This window comes from Giraffa tippelskirchi, chromosome 4 (genome assembly GCF_054371585.1).
Source record: "Giraffa tippelskirchi isolate mGirTip1 chromosome 4, T2T-mGirTip1v1.2.pri, whole genome shotgun sequence".
Taxonomy (NCBI): Eukaryota; Metazoa; Chordata; class Mammalia; order Artiodactyla; family Giraffidae; genus Giraffa; species Giraffa tippelskirchi.
This window is the reverse complement of record NC_137278.1, coordinates 113,599,874-113,620,815: the sequence shown is the minus strand read 5'-3', so window position 1 is coordinate 113,620,815 and position 20,942 is coordinate 113,599,874. Positions and strand designations below refer to the sequence as shown.

The 20,942-nt window shown below is 37.0% G+C and overlaps 1 protein-coding gene across 1 annotated transcript in view; it reads left to right on the top strand.

Moving 5' to 3' along the window:
* Nucleotides 1-20,942, top strand: part of PPFIA2 (PPFI scaffold protein A2) — a 509,952-nt gene that overhangs the window by 316,603 nt on the left and 172,407 nt on the right. Inside the window, exons 7-8 of the mRNA XM_081594854.1 lie at nucleotides 6,170-6,334; nucleotides 11,207-11,281. Coding sequence (XP_081450980.1) covers nucleotides 6,170-6,334; nucleotides 11,207-11,281 — 240 coding nt within the window. The remainder of the gene's footprint in view (nucleotides 1-6,169; nucleotides 6,335-11,206; nucleotides 11,282-20,942) is intronic.

Genomic DNA, 20,942 nt, shown 5'->3' with positions numbered 1-20,942 from the left:
AATTCCAACATAAATTAATGGCCACTCATATAGTCCCTCCAGTCCTTTGAGTGTATACTAAAGGGTGCCTTCTGCAAGATTCGTTAAACATTAGACTGAAGTTTTGTTTCTAGCAAAGGTGTACAAATTAGTAGACTATTAGTGGCATCTTAGGTAAGTTCATTTTTTATTTGTAATTGGTTTTCATTTGAAGCTTATAAGCCATAGATACCTTCTAGATTAGAACATTTTTTGGCCTCATTCACCAAGATAGATAATTTACATGCATTACTACTTCAGTTCAACAAGGATTAAGCCTCTATTATATAGAATATTTTTCTAGGCATCAAAGAGTGTTCAGAATAGTTAAGTTGTCAAACCCTTAAGGAGTCTGGTTTATATCACTAAAAACACAACTGTTTTTGTTATTATATGGACAAGAGTTCCCAGTTGCTCAAAACAGTCCAGTTTGCTATTTTAATCAAGAAGGCTTTAATTAAGCCTATGAGAAATGTCTAAACTGAGCTTACGTGCATAATTTCTAGGACCACATTTCTTAGCTTTGTAGGTTTTTCTTCCATCCCAAGTCCCAGAAACATGCAGCCTCTGCTAATACCTGTGCCAGCAAGATGGCTGCCCTTTGCCCAGCACATTTCCTTGCCTGACTCCCCTCAGAATCTCTCCTGTGCAGGGGGCCGGCTCTTAAGTCACATGTCTGCCACCTGGTGGTAAACATGCCTGAGAAGTGTTTCTTGGATTGTCCATTGGAATGATGGCATTCAGAATGTGGGGACCTATCAAACATGGAAGATATAGTCAAAAGATTTGGGGCAACCTGAGATGTCAGTCTGCCTTACCACCCAGATTTTATCATACTTGTTTTCGTATTAAAATTCCAAAAAGCAGCAATACTGATATGTATCTACCCAACAATACAAATAGACTTCTTAGACAAAAATAAAATCTCCTTTTCACAAAAGAGAAGATTCATAATCTCTCGTTACTGTGTTCAGCTACATGCATATGGTTCTCCGTGTACAGTTATGCTCTCATTAAATATCAATATCATCTTAATAATTTGTAACCTATGGACTATTTAGTTATTCATCAGCATCAACATCAGTTCAGTTCAGTTCAGTCGCTCAGTTGTGTCCGACTCTTGGCTACCCCATGAACCGCAGCACACCAGGCCTCCCTATCCATTACCAGCTCCCGGAGTTCACCCAAACTCATGTCCATTGAGCCGGTGAGGCCATCCAACTATCTCATCCTCTGTCGTCCCCTTCTCCTCCTGCCCTCAATCTTTCCCAACATCAGAGTCTTTTCAAATGAATCAGCTCTTCGCATCAGGTGGCCAAAGTATTGGAGTTTCAGCTTTGACATCAGTCCTACCAATAATCTCCTTTAGGTTGGACTGGTTGGACCTCGTTGCAGTAAAAGGGACTCTCAACAGTCTTCTCCAACACCACAGTTCAAAAGCATCAATTCTTCAGTGCTCAGCTTTCTTTATAGTCCAACTCTCACGTCCATACATGACCACTGGAAAAACCATAGCCTTGACTAGATGGACCTTTGTTGGCAAAGTAATGTCTCTACTTTTTAATATGCCCTACTCTTACTAGCCCGTGTTCCAGGGGAGGAGGCTGAGGCATGGAGGTTTACACAGCAAGTAAGGGACACAGCTGACATTCAAACCCAAGCTGTTATATGGCCTTCTGGAATAGCAGCCATCTCCCTGATGCCTCAACTGATTATTGGACTGGCTGGCCAACTCCCTGACATCTTCAGCAAGAGCCATCCTGCTTTATTGAACGTCAGCTACCGTGCTAAGAGCTGATGCATACCTATCAGCCCTTGCAAGAGCACGAGAGGTTTTGTGCACTGTAGTTAGCCCCATATGGCAGATGGGGAAACTGAGGCTGCTTGGGAAGATTTGAAGGTCCACCCGGGGGCGGTGGCCAGGCTGGGATTCAAACTGCTTCATAATAGACCACCCTAAAATGTAATGCCACAAGCCATATTTTACTACACTCGTAGTTCTATGGGTCAGAGATTCAGAAAGGGCATGGGTATGACAGCGCTTTTCTGCTCCGTAAGTTTTGGGCTCTCAGACGGGATGACTTGAGGTCTAGTGGGCTTCCCAGGTGGCTCAGTGGTAAAGAATCCGCCAGCTGATGCAAGAGATGCAGGAGACACAGTTTCAATCCCTGAGTCAGAAAGATGCCCTGGAGAAGGAAATGGCAACCCACTCCAGTATTCTTACCTAGGAAACCCCGTGGATAGAGAAGCCTGGCAGGCTACAGCCCATGGGATTGTAAAGAGTTGGACACGATTGAGCACACAGGCAGTGACTGGTAAATGATTTATTTTTTTATCTGAAAAAGCAAAAAATGCTTATATATAGTGTTAGTCATTTTCCACGGTGGACATACTCTCACTGTTGCTGATTTCAAACTACCAACATGCTGTCACTGAATGCAGATTTGGGAAAAAATGCACAGTAGTGAACCATTATATAGTATTTCTATTATTCAAATACAATTGAAGTAAACAACCCCGTGGACATTGGTAATAGTAAAATATAGTAAGATAATTAGGAAATGATATATTTTGAGTGTTTACTGTTTTTTAAAAAATATTTTATTATTTGTTGTTCAGTCTCTAAGTCATGCCTGAGTCTTTGCGACCCCATGAGCTGCAGCACGCCGGGCCTTCCTGTCCTTCACTATCTCCCGGAGTTTGCTCAGACTCATGTCCATTGAGTCATAAGCTTACATAATTTAAGCTTTAACTAACTGTGTTTAACCACAAGCTCACAAGATTTCTGAAAATTATCCTCTCTCATAAGATGGTATGGGCCAACTTTAGCCTGTGGTCTTCAGGTGGTGACTCAAATATCTGGAGATTGAAAGGTCTACTTGTGAGATGACTTCTTTGCTCTTGTGTCTGGCACCTAGGCTGGAGTAACTGAAAGACAGACAGGTTCAGTTGAGACTTTACATGTAAGAACCTGCATATGAGCTCTAGGGCACAGTGGTCTCAGAGCAGTGAGCTTTTATGCAGTGGCTCCAGGACCTAAGAGCAAATGTTCCAGTGAACTAGCTGGAAACTGCATCACCTCTTAGGACCTAGACTCAAAAGTCACAAAGTGTAACTTTCACCGTACAACACAGGTTGGTTAGAACAGTCACAGGCCTCCGCAGGTTCAAGAGGAGGGAACATAGGCTTTGTTTTGCAAGGTAACTGCTTTAAGTGAAGTCATGCATGGTCATCAAGACAAATAAGATGTAACTTATCAGTGAAGCATGCCAGCTCATTGGAGTTTGGGGGATAAGAGTATTTTCTAAATTTCCTTTTTCTAATTCTTGGGGATGACTTTTTATATTGAGAGTAGTTCCAAGGTTTCTGAATAAGATCTTCTGGTAAGGCTCTGAATTCATCATACATTGTAATTCAGTGACCTCTCCTAGATCAGGCTCTTTTTCTTTTTTCTGTTTTGTCTTGGGACCTCAGTAAGAGGCTCTTCTGAGCAGCCACAGCAACTTCTGGTTTCTCTGAGCATTGACCTAAATCTTAAAACCTTATGCTAGTCGTTTTATTTCTTTTAACTCTTCAGTGCAGTTCAAAGCAGCCAGCTCACCTCATTGTCCTTATATTCTTCCTGCCCTTCAAAATGGTCTATTGTCCCTATGACTCAGTCCATCAAAGCCTTACTTTTAGAGGCACCTCATTTCAGGATAACTTAGGTGGTCATTTAACTATCCATGAATCATAGAGGATAATGTTCCTTCTTTTGATGTTAATCTAATTATTGATTTGTCAAATCTATCTGGGTCAGATATCCCAGATTCCCATTTGTCTGAGGAGTTGTTACTTATAGACATAGCTCTTATAAACTACTGTTTTAATCAGGGTTCATTTATTCATTCAACAAAAATTTATGCACATCTGTTATGTGCCAGTCTTCTAGGCACTAAGAGATATGGCAATGGACAAAGTAGGGAAAATATTAATAAATAAAAATATTTCCTTTCCTCATGGACCTTACATTGTTTTTTGAGAGACAGACTTAAACAAGGTAAATGTGTAAAATAAATGGTGAATTAGATATAGACAAATGTTGAGAAGTGAAAACTAATATCAGATAAAGTTGGAAAAATAGCCAGAGCTCTATAATTTATGTGAAACAGCTTAGATTTAACTAGTGCACACATCTATACATGTGTCTATAAAATCTATAGAATTCAGGGGAGTAGAATACCATGATCATAATCAGAAGTTGATATATAAAAGCTCTTTGAAAATATTGATTGTATCATCTTCATACTGAAGAACTTTAAATATTATTTTGATGCTTAAATATGACTCCTACTGACTGATCTATATACATTTAGGATCTCAGATATTTGTGTTTTTCTGTGTTAATAATAGGCAAAGTTTTCTGACACACTGAACCATAATTAATGATAGTGAATACAGAAAAATTAACTTATTAAGAACTGAGAAACATGTCACTAATATGTGACACTGAAATTCATAGTAGTATTGTGGAAAAACTAAATTTTTCACTTTAGTATGAGCTTTAGGAAAACTCTTGAAAGATAATAGTTTTTCTTTACATCTTTCCAACTCAGTATCTTATATCTGCTTTTTCCTTTATTGTTTCAGTAATCCTGCTTGCTTTGCCTAGACACCATTTGTTAGCCTATGCTTTCACTAGCCTTCTGAAAATCTTTTCTCCTCACTAGTCATATGTTGTTCAGTTCAGTTCAGTTGCTCAATCGTGTCTGACTCTTTGCGACCCCATGAACCACAGCACGCCAGGCCTCCCTGTCCATCACCAACTCCCGGAGTTATTCACACTCATGTCCATTGAGTCGGTGATGCCATCTACATCTCATCCTCTGTCATCCCCTTCTCCCACCTTCAATCTTTCCCAACATCAGGATCTTTTCAAATGAGTCAACTCTTCGCATCACGTGGCCAAAGTATTGGAGTTTCAGGTTCAGCATCAGTCCTTCCAATGAATATTCAGGACCGATTTCCTTCAGGATGGACTGATTGGATCTCCTTGCAGTCCAAGGGACTCGCAAGTCTTCTCCAACACCACTAGCAAAATTGTAATAAATGATAACAGTTTTTTCTCTTTTTTTCATATATCTTTGCTTTTAGTTGCAGAACTGCCTTATAAATTAAAGGTGAAACTCCAATTCACAAAACACTTAAAAGCAAAATTTATTTGGGAAAAGTCAGAGCATAAAGTCTGTGACAGAATGAAACATTGTTCACTGGACTTTCCCCTAATGTCTGTCATGGCACCAGAGACTACTCTGGGTGAATGTACATTCCAGAGTAGACAGTTTAATAATTATTTCCTTTAATCTCTTTTCCCAAAATGACTACTGCTGGTCTCAATTACTATATTCCAGTTGGCTGCATACATTTTTCTATTATGTAATCCAAGAATTTAATTGTGAATAAAATCATTAGTTTTACCACATTAATTACTATAGCAACATGTGATTGTCATTATAATCAAGTTTAAAGCAACATGAAATTTATGTTCATTTCCTCAACTTAAAAAATTTAAGTGATCAGATATATGTGAAAATAATTTTGACTTTGAATTCTATTTTCTAACAAAGTCATCATTGTTTAACATTTTTCAATAGTTACCTTATTTATTGGATCTTCCCTCGTGGCTCAACTGGTAAAGAATCTGCCTGCAAAGTGGGAGATCTGGGTTCAGTCCGTGGGTTGGGAAGATCTTCTGGAGAAGGGAAAGGCTACCTACTCCAGTATTCTGGCCTGGAGAATTCCATGGACTGTATAGTCCATGAGGTTGCAAAGAGTCGGACACGACTGAGTGACTTTCACTTTCTCATATGGTGTGTTCTAGTTCCCCTCAATTTAAACTGAAATTATCAAATCTTATAAAAGAATGCATATAATTCACATCATATTTTAAATTTAATAAATTGTTATGTCATACAAATGCAATTTACTTTTAGTATATTTTTGATCCCTGGTGTATGAACTCAGGTTTGTGTTTCATTGATGCTACCTGTAGTATAATCTGATGTTACCATTAGATAGTATATAAATCTGCAGTCTGCTAAAATAGAAATCATCTCTGTGCATTAGTGACCTGTATTCATAAAGCAATTACATTTTCTGTTAAACCCAACAGCTATTACTGGAGCATTTGGAGTGCCTTGTGTCACGACATGAAAGATCACTAAGAATGACGGTGGTGAAGCGACAAGCCCAGTCACCCTCGGGAGTGTCCAGCGAAGTTGAGGTTCTCAAGGCGCTGAAATCCTTATTTGAGCACCACAAGGCCTTGGATGAAAAGGTATAGTACTGTGAAAGGACTATTACAATTTTTATGTCAATTATAACTTCAATAAAGCTGAAATTAAAAATCAAACTACTGGGAAAAAGGTATAGTATTGCCAAAAGATTTCACCCTTAACTATGCTTTTGTCATCATCATCAAGCTCCTTGTCTTCATCCATGACTCAGTGGACTGCTGAAGTCAGTCAGTTCAGAGGAACCTATTTGAGTTACAGGAAAAAAATCACTCAAAAAAATGCAACTGGACTATTTCATGTATATTAGTAATATTCATAACCACATTCTTTTTTTAATGCCACTGAATCTATGGCTTATTAAGACTCCTATTATGGCACACTATAGTCGTAGTCTAGATGGCCCTTTGAAATTTAATATAGTCATTTAGCCTTTCTTTCTTTTTCCCTTTCTCTGTCTCATTCTCTCCCCACCCCACAGTCTCTCTCCTCCCTACCTCTCTGAAGTTTGTTGCTATAGATGCCAACATAGAAGACTACTAGCTGACAGTAAAACATCTTGAGATGTAAACTGGATGTACTTTAACCTTTAGAGACTCATATTAGAAGTATACAGTTTTATTTTGGGGATTTCTAATAGCTTAGTACTGAACACACATTTTTAAGAGTCTCCACATGGAGGAGCATCAGGTATTAGTGGCAAAATCTGCTTTAGGTCTTTTTTAAAGTAAGTGTAAGTTCTCCTAACTGTTACTCAAATAAAGTCTCTGGACATTAATAAGCCAATATGATGATAATATTCGTTGGAGATTAGTAAGGCTTATGACATGATTTCAATTTAGTAAAATTTCAAAGATGAAATTTTTAAAATTAATAAGGCTTTAGGATTTTGTAGAGTGGAAATTGGGGCACTTCACTGTAAAGTATCTGACAAGTTCTAAGCATTAAAATCCAAACTAGGGATTATTACTCAGTTATATATAGATTTTGAGCATACAGATACTTTTGCCTATTTAATATTTATATCCATATATATTTTTATCATCAGTCTTTCAGATGTTCTTAGAGCAGGGGATTTTGTGCATGTATAAGGATAACTACAATTCTGTCTTCAAGATTATTAATAAGTAACTGTATCTTATTTTTAATTTTAGTATGAGAGGCAACTAGTTTATGAATAATTTTGAATAAAACAGAAATAGATATTATACAAAAATCCCTGTCTATAATATCAACTAATATCAAATAGTAATTTAATATATTTATTGTTTACTTTGTTATTATATTTTTATTATAAAACTGCATTAATAAGAATTAGTAAGACTGTACACTTATAGAATAGCTATTATGTGTTAGACTCCTTGGCATATATTTGGCACACTCTTTTTACAATTAAGGAGTTCACAGCGCTGGAGTTCACATGCCAATAACAGGCTATGTGAAGCAAAGATATATACAATGTGATATGGAGTCACAGGAAAAGTCGCAACTAACTTTGCTTGAAGAAGTAATAAGAACATCAAGAATGTCTTCACAGAGGAGGTAACATTTGCTCTGGGTATTAAAATGTGCAAGGGTTTTTAAGCAGAGAAGTAAAGATACTCTAAGCAATATTCTCAATTTGTGAACTAACCAAGAGCTTTGAAAAGAGCATGGCCTATTCAGAGAAAATCTAACAGTTTTGAGTGACTTGAATGAGGGTCTAGAGAGTGAATGATTTTGGCTGTTCCCCAGATGTGCTTCCAGATCACTTAAGTGAGGGATGCTCTTATGAAAAAAATGAATAGAAGGCAATAAACAAAACAGCACTTCATACAAATATGAGTACATTTAAGAAGAAAACGGTTGTTGTACAACTTAGGATCTAAAAGTAATTTAGTGCATATTAAAGTTCAGTGAGCTTAGCATAATCTATTTCATAGTGTGACCATAGGAACTGTAATATGGTTTAGGAACTCACCAGAAGTACCCTGGGTGTTAGTAAGTTCAGGGCAACTGAACTGATCATTAACTAAGTAATAATAAACAGCCTAAAGGAAAAGTATTATAAGCTTGGACTTTGGAGTTAGACTGAACTAGACAAGTGTCTTAAGTTCTCCAAGCTGTTTTCTCTTCTTTTGAATGAAGAGAATAATAATACCTACCCTACCTAGTAGAGTTGTCTGACATGTAAAGCTCCTAGCCAGTACTTAGTAAATGACAAATGCTCAGTAAATGTTAATGAATGTTATTATTAATGATAAATTTCAGCACTTGACAAAAATTACAAACTAAGTAAAGATATTAGTATCACTGTTGATTCCCATGCTTATTTAAATTAGCACTTCATTTAATTATTGAGGGGTTGACATGTGCCTAAGCACCTTCAAAAACAATTTTCCTATCTAAGAATAGCTCACAGCTTCTTGTGGAGATCAGGAGAGGTGAGGAGAGACCCATATATACAAGTACTTACAATATTCTATTTTAAGTGCTATGGTTATTAACATAAAACATATATGAAAGATCAGAAGAAGATGTAATTCATCATATCAAGGATAGGAAACTACCTACTTTGCCACAGAAGGTTTAGAACACAAGAAGAGCTAAATAAAATACGAGGACTGAGCATAGCTGTGGACAATTTCAATGACTGGCAATCTTCATAATTAATGTCCTCATTTATATATTCATTGAGCTGTAGGGTAGAATATACACCAATTAGCTAAGACCAGCAGTGATTTTGACATAGTTCTCCAATATGTTTACCAATTTTGTGGGCTAGAGGAAATGAAAAATATGTCTTTTAAATATAGTACTCTAACCTCTTTATTTCAGTCTAAATGTGATCTGATTAGTGTTGCATACATTGAGATTAATTTACATTTTGACTATTTCATATTGCTCTTCTCATCAACCAAGATTCTTAGATTTTTATCAGAATACCCATATTTTATACCTAGTATTTTAGGAAATGGTGCATAAAACTTTACAATCATCCCTGTTAAATATCAAGAACATCTAATAAGATTTCTGTTGATATTTGCATTTAACGGATCAGCAGTCCTCCTCATTTTCATGCCTTTGGAGTATTTGCTTTGTTTGCATCTTTCCAAGCACTCATAGAAAAAAAGTATTTCCCAAGTCAAATCATCAAAGATTTCCTGCTAAGTCACTCTTGTTCAGTTATTAATCAACATAAGTTTCATGCATTTTTACGAACAGTTGGATATTTGTCTAACAGCATTGGTACCTGGCAGCCAATCTGGCACACTTAAATATCATGAAGGATCTTGTGTAATTATATTTGATATCAAATATACATTTATGCATGTATTATTAATTTTCGGATTTTAAACATAATGAAATATAATGAAAATATTAATGAAATTAATATTAAAACTCCACTCAGGCATTAATTCTTTCTTATTTAAGATGTATTTCATGAGTTAAGTACACCCAGTCACCTGAATAATTTCAGTTTTCATTATGCTATATTAAAATAATTGAGATTTTTTTTAAAAAATTCTAATTAGAGTCTAGATTCATAAGCTATCACTTGTTTTTTTATGTCTGCTAACTAGAAAATGTACTTCAATTTTAAAATTATTATATATATAGGTTTCTAGATATTTAACTTATATCTCCAGTTAAATCTTACTTTAAAAAAGAAAAAGACTATTAATTAAACTATACCATTAATACATTAATAAAATTGAATTTTGTTATATAATTTATTTATATAATTACATATTAAAATGCTTACTGTTATATTCCCATGGAAAACCAATGTTAACCATGAATAATTTAAAACTCACCATGATTCTGTTTTAAATTAAATCTATAAATTTTGTTGTTTTTTTTAAGGAAAACTAAACTGCTGCAGTCATTTATTTTCAGAAAAGGCAATGGCACCCCACTCCAGTACTCTTGCCTGGAAAATCCCATAGACAGAGGAGCCTGGTAGTCTACAGTCCATGGGGTCGCTAAGAGTCGGACACGACTGAGCGACTTCACTTTTAATTTTCCCTTTCATGCACTGGAGAAGGAAATAGCAACCCACTCCAGTGTTCTTGCCTGGAGAATCCCAGGGACGGCAGAGCCTGGTGGGCTGCCGTCTATGGGGTCGCGCAGTCGGACACGGACACGACTGAAGCGGCTTAGCAGCAGTCATTTATTTTAGTTTAGCCAAAGTTCTTTCTCTGAGCTTTTCTTCTTTGACGCATTTAATATGAAGTATATCTATAAATCTGAACATATGATAACTAAAACAATTTTAGAAGTTCTAAGAAAGCAAAGATCAAAGAAACTCTTCTCTGAGTTTCATTTGTATACGAAACATTTGGAAATCATTACTTTCAAACTGATGTGCATCATTTGGTTCTGTAAAATATAATGGTTTAACCTTCGGTATCTGAAAAGTAGTTAGGAATTCCAAAGTAATTACATACTTTCCAATCCCTCAATAACAATGTAGACCTCTAACTAATACAAAATTAATTTTGTGAGCAGTGGGCAAGAATTTTCAGGTTCTAAGAATCCTTTGCTTTTAGACAAATTATTTTGTACTAAACATCAAAGGAAAAAGCTTATTTTTTAAAGCAGTAAAAGTTTTTTGCCTGTATCTTATGCTTAATCAGTGACTGTTTTTCAGATGAATTCATAATAAACTTTTGAACTTTGCCTCCACTTACTATGTATCAGAATTCAGTACAAGAGGAGTTGATCTTAATCGAAACACTAGAAGGACTTGCTTACAGGAAAAGTCCCTTGATGTAGTCATACTGTGAAGTGACAATGTAGTCATAGTATCCCTGAGCACTTAAGGCTATTAATAGTTTGCCAAATGTGACTGTCTCTGGTAATATTAATGGATTCAGCACAGTTCAATATGTATGGGATGTACATTACTGCACATATTTTGGTTTTTCTTCTAGGTAAGGGAGCGACTGAGGGTTTCTTTAGAAAGAGTCTCTGCACTGGAAGAAGAACTAGCTGCTGCTAATCAGGAGGTAACATACCAAACTTTCTCCTCTTTCGAGGTGCAATATCGATAACATTATATCCCTCGTGTTTCACGTCACTTTTATTAAAACTGTCACAAAAAATAAATTACATCCTGTATATGCCACTGAACAAGGCCTGTTCAAACTCGTTGCCAGAGTCATGTTTTCTGATTTCTGGTGATTCAGATCTGTCACTAAGAGATGAAAGGAAAATTATCAAGAGCTAGTGATATGAGAGCTACTGAGATGGGGATTTAGAAAGACTGCAGTCAGAATGCCAGTCCTTTTAAGAAGTAAAACACAGCTCCAAAACTGGAAAACATGTCAGATATCTGTTAAATTAGGAAATCGTTACAGATGAAGCATCGTGCCCATGTTTAGTGGCATCATTGAATCCACTCTTTTGCTCTCATTCATGACGTTAAGAAAGTATTTGATAATCATCCATGAGATTTACGGAGTTGTTTTTCCGTTAGAATATTTTATTTCCTTGGTTGTTTGTCTACCAATGAACTTGAGTCGTTGGATAAGATATAGATAAGTGATAGATAGATAGATGGATCTCAGATTAAATGTATACAAGCCACTAAAATAGCCCCATCTCTCTCTGTCTCTCTCTCTCTCCTTCTCTCTGATAATTATTTATAAGGCTACTTTTTTTCAGAAGTCTGTTCCAGGAATGTAAATGCAGGTATTATTATTACTAAACAGTTTAGCAAAATCTTCCTACTTTTAAATACTTAAGCAAGTGGGAGGTCAGTGTCCCTAATTATAGGTTTTACCAAGAGATTCTTAACAAAATAATACTTACATTTGCATTTCACATACAAACAGTATACATTTACAACCATGCTAAAAATCTTGTCTGGTACAAACTCCCTTGTTTTTTAAAACTAGCTAGACTAATTAAATGAGCTGCTATAGGCTTTTGTTTGTTCTAGGTTTAACAATTTAAACTTCAGAAATGCATTTCCCATTTTCAGAGATGATTTTGGAGTTAGCACCCTTTAACACTTTTCTTTATGTAATCTATTCTTCAGAGACTTCATCCATATCTCCTTCATCCAAGACTTCAACCATGACCCCTGTGAAAAAGAAACCAAATCTATAACTCAGCGTTAATGCTCTTTTCTGAGCTCCACTAAAGATTTTAGAAATTGGTTTGGCATCTTCAAGGGCTCTGCTAATGTTTGTATAGCTTGTTCTCTGCCAAAGGTGTCCAGCAAGCGTTAATCAAGGATTAAACCAGTTTAGGATTTAATAAAGAAGATATGCACTAAAAGGACTGTAAACATTTATAGGCACCAATTTTTCTAGTTAACTAAAAGTTACCATGTGTGCTGATTGGCCTCCCTAGGTTTCCGTAGTGCCCCCTTAGATTCTCTGTGGCACATTAGTGAAATGAAATAAGCAGTCTTATTAAAAAGAGTATGAGATAACTGTATGTTCTGTTCTGAAAGCTCCAAAGCATTCTATTATGGAAAAGGGAAAAAGTTGCACAAAATGCTCCCAATTTTGCACAACTGCAAGTAATAGCAATGCAATTTTAAAAAATTAATTAATTAAGAAAATAATGCATTATTATAGGACTAGAAAAACAAACTAGCCAAATTGTTACCATTAGTTGTCTTTGGTGTTTGCAAACATGTACTATATATTTCTATAGTCTTTGATATTTTTTAAAAACTTTTCATTATATTTATACATAAATGAAATTATAACCATATTTTAGAGTCAGATGCCATTTTCCATATTAGATTATTCTATTGGTAAATTAATAATAGCAATAGCTAATATTTATTGAGTGCTTTAAATCTCTGGGCTTTAGGCTAAATACACATATATCAGCAGAATAATACTGGAAGTTCAGTTCAGTTCAGTCACTTAGTCGTGTCTGACTCTTTGCGACTCCATAGACTGCAACATGCCAGGCTTACTACTATTATTTTACAAGTGAACCCAGAGAGATTATTTCTCTTAATGTACCACTATTCTCTCCTACTTGAAAGTGTGATTGTCTTTGAATTTATCTTAGCTCTACGCATTCAGGGGGTTTTGATCGATACATTTAACCTTATCCACAGCCTATCCTGCATTCATTTGTTCTCATTTATCCATTACACATCAAAACCACCATAGTTCAGATCTTCCTTATTCTCAACTGGGATATTACAGTAGGGTTTCTGCTGTATAATTCTTCAAGGTTAAACCCACTAAGCAAAGCTCCATTCATAATGATTATTATCATAATATTTTCTGATATATAATTTAATCTATGCCATATTAGTATACTACTAACATAATGATATAATTTACACATTCAATTCAGTTCAGTCGCTCAGTCATCTCCAACTCTTTGCGACCCCATGGACTGCAGGACACCAGGTCTCCCTATCCATCACCAACTCCTGGAGTTTACTCAAACTCATGTCCATTGTGTCGGTGATGCCATCCAACTATCTCATCCTCTGTCATCCCCTTCTCCTTCTGCCTTCAATCTTTCCCAGAATCAGGGTCTTTTCAAATGAGTCCATTTTTCACATCAGGTGGCCAAAGTATTGGAGTTTCAGCTTCAACATCCATCAGTCAGTTCAGTTCAGTCATTCAGTCGGGTCCGACTCTTTGCGACCCCATGAATTGCAGCACGCCAGGCCTCCCTGTCCATCACCAACCCTCGGAGTTTACACAAACCCGTGTCCATCGAGTCAGTGATGCCATCCAACCATCTCATCCTCTGTCGTCCCCTTCTCCTCCTGCCCCCAATCCTTCCCAGCATTAGGGTCTTTTTCAATGAGTCAACAATTCGCATGAGGTAGCCAAAGTATTGCAGTTTCAGCTTCAACATCAGTCCTTCCAATGAACACCCAGGACTGATCTCCTTTAGGACGGTTTGATTGGATCTCCTTGCAGTCCAAGGGACTCTCAAGAGTCTTCTCCAACACAACAGTTCAAAAGCATCAATTCTTCAGCGCTCAGCTTTCTTCACCGTCCAACTCTCACATCCATACGTGACCACTGGAAAAACCATAGCCTTGACTAGATGGACCTTTGTTGGCAAAGTAATGTCTCTGCTTTTAAATATGCTATCTAGGTTGGCCGTAACCTTCCTTCAAAGGAGTAAGTGTCTTTTAATTTCCTGGCTGCAATCACCACCAGCAGTGATTTTGGAGCCCAAAAAAATAAAGTCTGACAATGTTTCCACTGTTTCCCCATCTATTTCCCATGAAGTGATGGGACCAGATGCCATGATTTTAGTTTTCTGAACGTTGAGCTTTAAGCCAACTTTTTCACTCTCCTCTTTCACTGTCATCAAGAGGCTCTTTAGTTCTTCTTCACTTTCTGCCATAAGGGTGGTGTCATCCGCATATCTGAGGTTATTGATATTTCTCCCAGCAATCTTGATTCCAGCTTGTGTTTCTTCCAGACCAGCGTTTCTCATGATGTACTCTGCATATAAGTTAAATAAGCAGAGTGACAATATACATCCTTGACGTACTCCTTTTCCTATTTGGAACCAGTCTGTTGTTCCATGTCCAGTTCTAACTGTTGCTTCCTGACCTGCATACAGATTTCTCAAGAGACAGGTCAGATGGTCTGGTATTCCCATCTCTTTCAGAATTTTCCACAGTTTATTGTGATCCACACAGTCAAAGGCTTTGGCATAGTCAATAAAGCAGAAATAGATGTTTTTCTGGAACTCTCTTGCTTTTTCGATGATCGAGCGGATATTGGCAATTTGATCTCTGCTTCCTCTGCCTTTTCTAAAACCAGCTTGAACATCTGGAAGTTCATGGTTCATGTATTGCTGAAGCCTGGCTTGGAGAATTTTGAGCATTACTTTACTAGCATGTGAGATGAGTGCAATTGTGAGGTAGTTTGAGCATTCTTTGACATTGCCTTTCTTTGGTATTGGGATGAAAACTGACCTTTTCCAGTCCTGTGGCCACTGGTGAGTTTTCCAAATTTGCTGGCATATTGATTGCAGCACTTTCACAGCATCATCTTTCAGGATTTGAAATAGCTCAACTGGAATTCCATCACCTCCACTAGCTTTGTTCGTAGTGATGCTTTCTAACGCCCACTTGACTTCACATTCCAGGATGTCTGGCTCTAGGTGAGTGATCACACCATCGTGATTATCTAGGTCATGAAGATCTTTTTTGTACAGTTCTTCTGTGTATTCTTGCCACCTCTTCTTAATATCTTCTGCTTCTCTTAGGTCCATACAATTTCTGTCCTTTATCGATCCCATCTTTGCATGAAATGTTCCCTTGGTATCTCTAATTTTCTTGAAGAGATCTCTAGTCTTTCCCAATCTGTTGTTTTCCTCTATTTCTTTGCATTGATCGCTGAGAAAGGCTTTCTTATCTCTCCTTGCTATTCTTTGGAACTCTGCATTCAGATGGGAATATCTTTCCCTTTCTCCTTTGCTTTTCACTTCTCTTCTCTTCCCAGCTATCTGTAAGGCATCCTCAGACAGCCATTTTGCTTTTTTGCATTTTTTACATTTCTTTTCCATGGAGATGGTCTTGATCCCTGTCTCCTGTACAGTGTCACAAACCTCTGTCCATAGTTCATCAGGCACTCTGTCTATCAGATCTAGTCCCTTAAATCTGTTTGTCACTTCTACTGTATACTCATAAGGGATTTGATCTAGGTCATACTTCCAATGAATATTCAGGACTGATTTCCCATATGATAGACTAGTTGGATCTCCTTACAGTCCAAGGGACTCTCAAGAGTCTTCTCCAACACCACAGTTCAAAAGCATCAATTGTTCAGTGCTCAGATTTCTTTATAGTCCAAACTCACATCCATACATGACTATTGGAAAAACCATAGCTTTGACTAGATGGACCTTTGTAGGCAAAGTAATGTCTCTGCTTTTAAATATGCTATTAGGTTGGTCATAGCTTTTCTTCCAAGGAGTAAGCGTCTTTTAATTTCATGGCTGCAGTCACCATCTGCAGTGATTTTGGAGCCCAAGAAAATAAAGTTTGTCACTGTTTCCACTGTTTCCCCATCTATTTCCCTTGAAGTGATGGGACCAGATGCCATGATCTTAGTTTTCTGAATGTTGAGCTTTAAGCCAGCTTTTTCACTGTCCTCTTTCACTTTCATCAAGAGGCTCTTTAGTTCTTCTTCACTTTCTTCCATAAGGGTGGTGTCATCTGCATATGTGAGGTTATTGTTATTTCTCCCAGCAAACTTGATTCCAGCTTGTGCTTCATCCAGCCCAGCGTTTCTCAGGATGTACACTGCATATAAGTTAAATAAGCAGGATGACAATATGCAGCCTTGACGTACTCCTTTCCCTATTTGGAACCAGTCTGTTGTTTCATGTCCAGTTCTAACTGTTGCTTCCTGACCGACATACCGGTTTCTCAAGAGGCAGGTCAGGTGGTCTGGTATTCCCACCTCTTTCAGAATTTTCCACAGTTTGTGGTGATCCACACAGTCAAAGCCTTTGGCAAATTCAATAAAGCAGAAATAGATGTTTTTCTGGAACTCTCTTACTTTTTCAAAAATTTACATATTTATGAATGTTAATAATATAATGATGTCTACTATTAGACCTGTAATATACTATTGAGCACCTCTTCAGTGGTCCTAGCCTAAAAATCACCTTTAACTCTTATTACCCCTATTTCTCAAAGTCATTCTAGCATCTTGGTAATTATAGTATTGTTTGTTTTTGAAAGCAGCCAACATTTTCCCTGACTCTAAATCTTACTTACATTAATGTCTCTCTTGGAATGTGTCCACAATCCCAATTCACCCATTGAAATCATACTTCCCCATTTAAAGTCAAGTTCAGACATCACCTTTTTAATGAAATCATTTATGGTTTCTTGCCAACAGTCATTGCTTCTTAGTTTAAATTGCTTAATCTCATTGCTTCAGCATTTGTTTTGACTGTTAAACTAGTATTAGCATTTATTATATACCTGTCTAAGTCTAGGTTGTTAGTTCCCTGAGAAAGTGGGCTATGTCTTGCTTATTTGTGCTTATTTCACTCAGTACAGTGATATAAACCTTGTGATCAATATATATTTGTCAGCTTGCATTGTATAGAGTTCCTTCTATTTGGTGTTTTCACATTGTTCCTTGGGTATTTCCTTAATTAGGTAGTTGGAACAACCTGCGTCGTGCTGAATAAACAGCACTATATTGATCATGTGTATTAAATAAGGATGTCTGTCCTTTCAAAATGTACTTATTGAGTAACTACTAAGTACAGAAAATTCTGTGAGTCTCTGACAGGAGGAAATAGAAAAGAATGAAATGATAAATAAGCATTATGCAAATGTTTGTATGGATTTCCCTGGTGGTTCAGTGGTAAAAAGTCAGCCTGCCAGTGCAGGAGACTCAGGTTTAATCTCTGGTTTGGGAAAATCCCCTGGAGAAGGAAATGGCAACCCACTCCAGGATTCTTGCCTGGGAAATTCCATGGACAGAGGAGCCTGGCAAGCTAGAGTCCATGGGGTCTCAAAGAGTTGGACCTGACTTAGTGACTAAGCAACAACAACAAAATTATATAATTTGACCTCCAGTGATGAAGACAAACATATAAGCATATAAGTAAAATGTAATTTAGTACAAAACTAAATAAAAATAAAATAGAGACTCAGATAAAATGCATAAGAGCAGAGAGATGAAAGGTATTCACTCTGAACCAAATTATCAGAGAAAATTTCACCCATGAAGGAAGACTATGATTTGGCTTCAAAACTGTGGGGAAACATTTTAAGCTGAGCAAACAGTATGATTAAGGAAACCTGAAATTGCCTGTTTCAGAAATAATGGATGATATTGTATTGGTAAGAATCTAGGTATGAAAAGATGTGGAAGAGGAGGGAAGAGAGGATAATACGACTCAGATTCTAGAAAACCCTGAATGTCATGCTCAGAATGTGGAATTTACTCTTTATGAAATTAGAAAGCACTGAAGGTGTAGTTTTGTTTTTGTTTTGTAGTGTTTTATTTTTGGCTTTGGTTTTTGTATTGGTAAGGTGAAATCCACTGAAAATGTGTTCTTTTTTTCCTTTTTATAAACTGTGGGGTTAGGGTGGAGTAGAGCTGGAAAGTTGACAATCTTATATGACTAACTGACATAGTGAAATGTGATTTTGAGCACGATACAACAATTCCAGACATTTATTGAGCATTTTCTGTTTACCAGCCATTATATTAAGTACTGGGTATAAATATATTGATAAACTCAGATATTAATAAAGCAACAGTTTTTTCAAATCTGTTATGGAAAATAGACACGGTAAAAACTAACTGTAATGAGGAGTTACTATTTAAAGGTTCCAGAATCTCAGTTTGGGAAGATGAGAAAATTTTTGAAGTTGAATGGTGGTGATGATTATATAACAATGTAAATGTACTTATTGCCAGTTAGTTGTACACTTAAAATGTTTTAAATGGCAAATTTTATATGCTATTTATCACCATAAAAACTAATTATAATACAGTAATACTAAAGTGAAAATGAAACCACAAGCTTTAGTAGTAATTAATTGTATGGACATGAATGAGGAAAAGCAGTTCAGTTCAGTTCAGTCACTCAGTCGTGTCCGACTCTTTGCGACTCCATGAACCGCAGCACGCCAGACCTCCCTATCCATCACAAACTCCCTGGGTCCACCCAAACCCATGTCCATCGAGTCAGTGGTGCCATCCAGCCATCTCATCCTCTGTCGTCCCCTTCTCCTCCTGCCCTCATTCTTTCCTAGCATCAGGGTCTTTTTCAATGAGTCTGCTCTTCGCATCAGGTGGCCGAAGTATTGGAGTTTCAGCTTCAACATCAGTCCTTCCAGTGAACACCCAGGACTGATTTCCTTTAGGGTGGATTGGTTGGATCTTCTTGCAGTCCAAGGGACTCTCAAGAGTCTTCTCCAACACCACAGTGCAAAAGCATCAATTTTTCGGTGCTCAGCTTTCTTTATAGTCCAACTCTCACATCCATACATGACTACTGGTAAAACCATAGCCTTGACTAGATGGACCTTTGTTGGCAAAGTAATGTCTCTGCTTTTTAATATACTGTCTAGGTTGGTCATAACTTTCCTTCCAAGGAGTAAGTGTCTTTTAATTTCATGGCTGCAATCACCATCTGCAGTGGAAAAGCAGATGGTGTTACAAAAAAACTTCCTAGAGATATCCTGCCATTTACAACATGGATAATGATGAGCTTTGAGGGCATTATGCTGAGTGAAATAAGTTAGGCAAAGAAAGACAAATGCTATGTGATCTCAATACAGATTCTAAAAATGTCAAACACACAGACACACAGAAAGACTAGATTGGTGTTGCTAAAAGCTAGAGTTTGGGGAAAATGGGGAGATGTTTGTCAAATAATATAAACTTTCTGTTATACGATGATTAAGATTAGGAGATCTGATATACAGAACGGTGACTATAGTTAGCAATACTCTTATCAGTTCAGTTCAGTCACTCAGTCATGTCCAACTCTTTGTGACCCCAAGGACTGCAGCACTCCAGGCTTCCCTGTCCATCACCAACTCCTGGAGCTTGCTCAAAGTTGTGTAGTATACCTGAAATTTACTAAGAGTAGATCATAAATGTTCTCAACACACACACACGCACACACAAATGTGAAGTATTAGATATGTTAGTTAGGGCTTCCCTGATAACTTAGTTGATAAAGAATCTGCCTGCAATGCAGGAGACCCTGGTTCAATTTCTGGGTTGGGAAGATCCCCTGGTGAAGGGAAAGGCTACCCACTCCAGTATTCTTGGGCTTCCCTTGTGGCTCAGCTAGTAGAGAATCCGCCTGCAATGTGGGAGACCTGGGTTCAGTCCCTGGGTTGGGAAGATCCCCTGGAGAAGGGAAAGGCTACTCACTCCAGTTAGTTAACCTTATTGTGGTAATCTTTCATAATATATACATATATCAAATATTCACATTGTATGCTTTAAATTATAAATGTTTTTAATCAAGTATATATCCATAAAGCTGGGGAAAATTTTTAAATATTCCTAGGGAAAAATATTTACCTAGAATTTTGAGGTTGACTACAAAGAGCTTATCAGATGAAGCTGGAGGAAGAAAAGAGAAGCAGGCAGTGTTAGAGATGGGGATGAGGCTGCAGAGAAAGGCAGACCTGAGTTTGGGATGCCTAGAGCCTGGGCTTCATCGTGTAGACAATGGTAAATCAGCAACAATTTTTTTTAAAGGGAAGAAATATAATCAGATTTTTAATGTTGCAGACTAGCATACAAAATTTACAGCTAAAAAATATATGTCTGAGTCAATGTACTGTGTTTATAGTTCAGGTAAAAATCACTACTGCTTCTTGAAAGAAACAGAACTCGTGTTGCAAAATACAAAACTCCAACAGAGAACTTGAACAATCTGGCATTTCTTAAGTTCTTTTACTAATGGGGAATACTAATACATGAAAGAATCAAAACAACATTGTAAATAAATATATACACATAAGGAAAATTTGCTGTTATTTTATGCCTCTTTGAATAGTCCTGCAAGGGCAGACTGTATTGTTAACATGGAATACATCTTCCAGGCCATTGTCCTGAAAAAGTGAGTCTAGATTTTTTAGACAGAGAAAATGCAATCAAGCCTTTATTTCTCGACAAGTACTTTTGTTACTGCCTAAAACTGGAAAACTACAAAAGA